The sequence below is a fragment of the Alosa alosa genome, chromosome 6, assembly GCF_017589495.1.
Source record: "Alosa alosa isolate M-15738 ecotype Scorff River chromosome 6, AALO_Geno_1.1, whole genome shotgun sequence".
NCBI lineage: Eukaryota > Metazoa > Chordata > Actinopteri > Clupeiformes > Clupeidae > Alosa > Alosa alosa.
Window position 1 is genome coordinate 3,865,129 of NC_063194.1, and position 7,500 is coordinate 3,872,628.

General features: G+C 45.5%; 1 protein-coding gene across 3 annotated transcripts in view; it reads left to right on the forward strand.

The window, feature by feature from the left end:
• LOC125295642 (dedicator of cytokinesis protein 7-like) overlaps positions 1 to 7,500 on the forward strand; it is a 51,563-nt gene that overhangs the window by 24,614 nt on the left and 19,449 nt on the right. The window contains exons 19-26 of one of the 3 annotated variants that reach the window (XM_048244990.1): positions 182 to 268; positions 577 to 808; positions 1,158 to 1,322; positions 2,712 to 2,881; positions 4,143 to 4,244; positions 5,874 to 5,960; positions 6,701 to 6,796; positions 7,147 to 7,287. In XM_048244990.1, the coding sequence (XP_048100947.1) occupies positions 182 to 268; positions 577 to 808; positions 1,158 to 1,322; positions 2,712 to 2,881; positions 4,143 to 4,244; positions 5,874 to 5,960; positions 6,701 to 6,796; positions 7,147 to 7,287 (1,080 nt within the window). The remainder of the gene's footprint in view (positions 1 to 181; positions 269 to 576; positions 809 to 1,157; positions 1,323 to 2,711; positions 2,882 to 4,142; positions 4,245 to 5,873; positions 5,961 to 6,700; positions 6,797 to 7,146; positions 7,288 to 7,500) is intronic. The other 2 variants (XM_048244991.1, XM_048244992.1) reach the window with 2 other exon arrangements.

Consider the following 7,500-nt stretch of genomic DNA (forward strand, 5'->3'; position numbering starts at 1 on the left):
TATAATGTAATGTTTAGGTGTGTACACGTGTCATTGTTTGTGTATCTATGTTTGTGTCCTTGCAAATATGTGTGTGTGTGTTTGTGTGTGCGCCAGTGTGCATGTGTATGTGTGTGTGTGTGTGTGTGTCTGTGTGTTTGCGTATTGTTCGTGCCTTTGAACAACATGACTGCTCTTATAGGTGCAGCTCCCTGGAATGAAATGGGTCGATAATCACAAAGGGGTCTTCAACGTGGAAGTAACCGCTGTGTCCTCTGTTCATACTCAGGTATGGTGCGCAGTACACACACACACACTGTAAATCACCAAGCAAAGATTACTTACAGGCCATGTATAGATATGCTTTATTAGATATACACTTTATTGCCACTCAACAATGTTGGTGGTAATTGTTTACAGAAAGTACAGAAAGAAAGAAAAAATAAACGTTAAATAGATAAATAGTCCAGATGAGTTTTGTGTTATAAAGCATATATCTATACATGACACAGGAGTCTGAAGCGTCTGTAGTGTCTTCCAGAGGTAGACATATTCCAATACTCGTTAAGTGTGTGTGTTTGTATGTGTGTGTCTCAGGATCCTCACCTGGACAAGTTTTTCACCCTGGTGTATGTGCTGGAGGAGTACTCCTTCCCATTCCGGCTGAAGGACGTCATCATCACTGAGGCCAACGTGGAGGCCGAGCTCAAGGCCAGCATGGCTGCCCTCAAGGGGGCGCTGTTGGACACTTGCGTGCGCTTCCTGCACCAGCTGCTCAGCAAACTCATCTTGCTCATTGTGCACCCGCCCGTCATCGCTGGTCAGATCGGTGAGGGGGTGGGGGGAGACGCCATTAGACTTTGCTTCCAAGGTTTAATGAGCGGTGTTGTATGGAAAAATGCACTCTGTCTCAGATATGAAAGAATTTTTGTAGTGTGGTTTTTTCCCCAGCAGTAAGGTGGTCCAGAAATCAGTTTACACAGTTTACAGGACTTGGCAAAAACACTGTACTTTTCACTGTACTTTTGCTCCCTGAATATCAATCTCCTTTTCCCTCTTTTTGCCATTGTGTATGTCTTTTTTTTTTATTATTTTTTTTTTTTAATTTTGTTCTCTCTCTCTTTCTTTCTCTGTTTCTCTCTCTCTCTGTCTGTCTCTTTGTGTGTTGCTCCGTGTAGTGAACCTGGGCCGAGCGGCCTTCGAGGCCATGTCGCTGCTGGTGAACCAGATCCACAAGAACCTGGAGGGCAACCAGGACCAGCACGGCCATAACAACCTGCTGGCTTCCTACATCCACTATTCCTTCCACCTGCCCACCTCTGAGCCCATGTCGCCCCCTAATGGTAAAACACTGGAACTTCCTCAGCACACAAGCGTGATCAATGATTTGTGTTTGTGCTTTATGAAGGACAGTCCCATTCGAGTCACATAGTGTACATGCTGTCTACATTTTTTCTAAAAATGCAGAGTTTCATACTTAGGTGCTTAGTATAGTTTCTAAGTTTCGAAACAAGACAACTGTAAACAAGAGAATGATGATGCTGACAGTGTTGACAGGAACATAAACTAGCCTGCAAACTGAACTTGTATTTACGGTTTAATGATGGTTGTGATATTGCTGTGATTTTGGTATTGCTTCATGGTCAAGTCAAGACGAATGGAAGATATGCAGTACGCTAGCCTGGAAGCCAGCCTGAATTTACCCCACCCACAAAAATTTGAGTTTGGGAAATTCGGTCTGGAATTCTGTCTGGAATCCATTGAGAAGTGTACTGGTATATGCCCTGTCGATACGCAGATAAATTCGGTCTGGAATTCTGTCTGGAATCCATTGAGAAGTGTACTGGTATATGCCCTGTCGATACGCAGATACGCAGATGAACAGATGAGCAGCAGGGATTTAGTCATCCACGTCAACCCGAGTGCGCTTGAGTTGATTTTGTTTACAACAAATAGGATGTTTTTATACAAGATATCGACAACGCAATAACTTTTAAAGACGAGCAGAAAACAAGAGATTAAGGCATTTGTCGAAAAAAAAGATGTTTTTGCAGTTCTCCCTACAGGTTTTCTATCCAGTTGCGTGCAGAGGCACCCGCCCCCCACCCACCCCCCCGTATTGGTTGAAACATCCCAGAATCAGAACCAAATGACATATAATTGGACTCCAAATTATGAAAACAACAACAACACATTACATTTATATAGCGCTTTCTCAACACTCAAAGCACTTTATAGTGAAAGGGGAACCTCACTAATCACCACCAATGTGTAGCACCCACCTGGGTGATGCACGGCAGCCATTATGCGCCACAACACTCACCACACACCAGCTTGAGGTGGAGATTGAAGGAGTGAATGAGCCAATTACAGTGGGGGATGATTAAGGGGCCAGATTAAATAAGCCAGCTTGGGAATTTAGCCAGGACACCAGGGAACCCTCTACTCTTTGCGATAAGTGCCATGGGATCTTTAAGGACCACAGTGAGTCAGGACCTCGGTTTAACGTCTCATGCGAAGGATGGAAGGCTAGCAGCACAGTGGTCTTAGGAGAATGATTGAGAACCCCTGAGGTGAGACCCCCATGTTTGGTCCACATTGTATGCATAAGGTATGCATTTTAATCAGCAAGTGTGCTTGTGGAGAATTTGCTTTGCTTGCTGTCCTCCACCATGTGTTTGCATAAGTTGTCATCCTCACCCTCCTGCACCTGTGTCTCCTCTGCTGTCCAGCGGGCACACCGACCTATGAGATGCCCATCCAGTACGCCACCCTGTCCCGTGCCACCGCCCGGCCCAGCAGCCTCCACCTGTCCCGCTCCAAGAGCATCAGCAACTCCAACCCCGACCTGGCCACCACCCCCACCCCCGACGAGGAGGTGCAGAGGATCATCGGCAGCAAGGTACCCAGCCCCAACCCACCCCACCCCACCGGGCCCCTAGTCCTACGGTCAGAAGTCTCTACATTCTGTTCTGGTCTTTGTGCTTTGTTAGTTCATCCTGTGCAGACTAACAGTTTCAAGACTAGCAATGAAAGCAGGGCTTAGGGCAAGGTGTATACTCTTTCTCACGTGTCTGAAAGCATAGTGAAGACTAGTGCTGCCTAGTGCACTGCTCTCTGTCCATAGGGTGGACAACATTACAGCAGCGCTAGTGCTGCCTTGCTTGTGCATCAATGCACCAGGCAGTACTAGTCCTCACCATGCTCTCCATGTTCTGTTATGGATGGAACAGTAACAATTCATATAGAGTTACTTTTGGACAGCCCGTAGAATTACAAACAGTAGAACAGGGTGTGAATACAGGGAGTAAATACATTTGTAGATGTGTTACTGATGTTGTTTTGATTGGTATTTGGCCATTCTACAACATTCTATACCAAATGAAATATTGTCGAGGGGTTTTGTGCACAGAAGAGCAGCATGTTTGTCTATTCTACTGTATCTAATTCTATGACGTCTCATTTATGTATTTTGTTCTGTCAGTGTAAAGGTATGCAATACACATACACATTTCACAGAGTATAGCAGTTAGGTACCAGATTAAAAATGATAGTCACCGTCCTTGTGCAAAACCTGTGCAAACCTCAATGCTCTTGTGAACTGGTTTATCTTTTGAAAAAATATACATATGCTACATATAGCCAGCATGCAGATAGTGATCTGTATGGTTGATGTCTGGGAGTGCCTTCTATTGTTTGACCGCTTTGATTACTGCTGCATAAAGCTTCACTTCCTGTTTGAAGACCGCAAGAAGTCCTGTCTTGTGATGCGTTTCCTGTCCCCCCCCCCCCCCCCCCAAAATGTCTTCCTGTGCTCTGAGCTGAAGTCTTGTTGATCTGCAGAGGATCTTGATCTCCATGTCTGGGGTTGCCATATATGTGTGTACAGTACATGCACTCCTGTGCATATGGGGGTTGCCGCTGCCAATGTCAATGACGCAATCTGTGTGCTGTGCTTCTGTCCACCTGTGTGTCCGTCCACCCTGTTGTCCCCTCTGTCCTCTCCGTGTCCTCTGTCCTCCACCTCTCCCCCGTTTTCCCTCCTCATCTCCCCCTCTCCCACTGTCACCCCTTCCTCTCGTCCTTCCTGTCCCTGGACCCTCCCTCCTGGTGTGTTTGTGCCCTGTGTGTGTGTGTTTGTGTTGTTGTTGGCTGATGAGCAGGGGATTGACCGCTCTCACTCCTGGGTAAACTCCGCTTACGCTCCGGGTGGCTCCAGGTCCGTGCTCCGCCGCAACCCCAACTCCAGCTGTGAGCTCAAGCAGGTGCCTACCCCCCCCTACCTATACCCCATACCTATACCCCATACCCCCCAGGCATGTGTCCTCTACACTACCCGATACACAGACGCACACGGACACTCACGCACATTATAAACACTCACACACACACACACCACCCTATGTCCTCCTCCTGAGGTGTCCTCGCCCCAGTCTTTCTCCTCCTCCTCCTCCTCCTCTTCCTCCTTTTCTTCCTCTTCTTCCTCTTCTTCCTCTTCCTCATCCCCATCGACCGAACCTTCTCCTTTCGCCTCTTGTCATCCCGTCCACCATCTTTTCCACCAGCCCCTCCTCTCCTGGTATGTCCAGACGCACCACAGACCTTCTTGTCATGCTTTTGCTCTCAGCCATTCAATCAGCCAGTCTCATTCTCCCATGACCTGCGTCATACTCATGTGCTCTAGGGGCCTGTCAGTAGAGGGACAGCGCCGGACCAGGAGGCCCCAGAGAAGTGAGGACTTTCCCTCGCCAGCTTTTCTTTAGCTGGTTGTTGGTGGTCAATGACCAGTGAGTTGCCACTGGCAATCTAATGGGCACCCTGTTATTCTGTGAAGAAACAAAATGTCCACCAGCATCAGCTAAATAAATCCCTTGGTGTGGGACTCCACAAGTCTAACAGGGAGATCGGTGTGTGTTAGCTCTGGTGTGTGTAAGCAAGGGCAAGCGGATGAATAGCTCTCCAGTTACGTTTGTCATCTCTCATTGGCTCTGTGATCTCATCATGCCAGCAGAGTCTGACTAAAGCAAAGGATTTCTTTTAGCATTAAAGGTTTCTCACAAAAGTAAAGGATTTCTTTTAGCATTAAAGGTTTCTCACAAAAGTAAATGGTTTCTTGTAGCATTAAAGGTTTCTCACAAAAGTAAAGGGTTTCTTTTAGCATTAAAGGTTTCTCACAAAAGTAAAGGATTTCTTTTAGCATTAAAGGTTTCTCATAAAAGTAAAGGATTTCTTTTAGCATTAAAGGTTTCTCACAAAAGTAAAGGATTTCTTTTAGCATTAAATGTTTCTCACAAAAGTAAAGGGTTTCTTTTATTTCTTTTAGCATTAAAGGTTTCTCACAAAAGTAAAGGGTTTCTTTTAGCATTAAAGGTTTCTCACAAAAGTAAAGGGTTTTTTTTAGCATTAAAGGTTTCTCACAAAAGTAAAGGATTTCTTTTAGCATTAACATTTTCACCTTGGTGTTGGCAAGGTAGTCCACAGAGGATGTGAGCTAAACTGACAGACGTTTGACCTGTTATTTGAGTGGGTGGCAGGTTTAGTCTCCATCCTCTTTGAAAAACCTTGTTACTGGTGGTCAACTCCATGCCTGGAGGGGATGGACTGCCCAGAGTTCTCTCAGCTCTTGAGCACTGGATGCTGCAAAATGTCCTCTCATCCATGTCTGAGAACGTTGGCAGGTCCATCAAAAGGTGACCCCTACATTCACCAGCCCTCCAGGGATCGAGATTCAAAGTCATCTGTCATCCATCCATTCATCTGTTTCATGTCACTCTCTTCCACCATGGTTTTCTCTCTCTCTCTCTCTCTCTCTCTCTCTCTCTTTGTGTTTCTTTCTTTCTTTTCCTCTCCCTCTTCATCACCCCATCCTACTCTTGTCCATGGCTCTGTGGAAGGCGATCGAGCGAGGCTCTAATCGCATGTCTGCCTTCCTGGAGAGCTCCACCTTCTTTCCTGCTCCCACACGGCAACTAGCCAAGAAGGTAACACACACACACACACACACACACACACACACACACACACACACACACGATGACTGATAAATGGTGAAATCAAATATTGCTATGCTTGCAAACACGAACTTTCACACACACACACACACACACACACAAAGACCGATTAAATGGTGAAACAAATATTGCTATGCTTGCAAACACGAACTTACACACACACACAATGACTGATTAAATGGTGAAATCAAACATTGCTATGCTTGCAAACACATAAACTCTCTCTCTCTCACACACACACACTAACACACACACACACACACACACACACACACACACACACACACTGCTGATGTTGATTGGCAAGCCTACATGGACACCCAGGCTAGCCATACATGGGTTCCAGACTCTCCCAGTATTTATAAGATCCACTCCACTGCTTTGTGAATCAGTGGATCTGCCCAACACAGGGAGGAAGTGTGTTTGTCTTGAATAGATGACTGCTTAACATCATAGACATTTTGTGGCAGTTTGAGACATTGACCTAGTATGCTAATGTTAAAAAGTAATCCGAGCATGCTTTAGTATAGAATAAAATGTGATACATACTGGTAATAAAGTATATATCTGTGTAGGTGTTTGAAATAAGGTACTGATGATAATGTCAATCCTATCTCTACTAACTGCTGTTGTACTTGTGTATGAATGGGTGCCTTGTTCTCGTTGTGTGTGTGTGCGTGTGCGTGCGTGTGTGTGTGTATGTTACCCAGCTGCTTCATGAGGAGTTGGCTCTGCAGTGGGTGGTGAGCACCAGCACAGTGAGGGAGGCCGCCCTGCAGCAGGCCTGGTTCTTCTTCCAGCTCATAGTCAGTACCACCAGAGGACCTCCTCTGACTATATAGAATATATGTATATATGTAGAATCGTATATGCATGTACAAGATTATGGACATACTTGCTATCCACTTCAGTTATTGAAGTGCTGTCCACTTCACTGTTATTGAACAGCCCATTCATACCAGTGTAGACTGTGCATGATGTCGAAATTGGTGCTAGTCATTCTAATAGAATTTTATTGAATTATTATTATTATTATTATTATTATTATTCAGAACTCAATGCACATAGTATGTTAACTTTAATATTTATTAAACTATAATATTTACTGCCCGGGGAACCAGACTGTTTAGTAACCCCATCCTACCCATTCAACCAGGTGAAGAGCATGTCCCACCATCTCTTCCTGTCTGCTCGCCTCGACACTCCCAGACGTCAGCGCTTCCCTGACCGCTTTGTGGACGACATCGCCGCCCTAGTGTGCGCCATCAGCGCAGACATCGCTAGCCGATACCACAAGGTACCAGCATTTGATTATCTTCTGTTTAGGGGTGGGGGGTGTGGGGGGAGGGTGGTCTGGTCTTATCAGTCGGTGGTCTGGATGTTTATTCAGTCGCTTAATAAGGTGCTGGAAGTGGTGTGTACTACAATGAAAAGTGTAATGTATCTCGTATACGTTACTGTTTATAAAGTTCAAACACTATTTTTTTTCTCTCTTCCTCTCTCTCTCTCC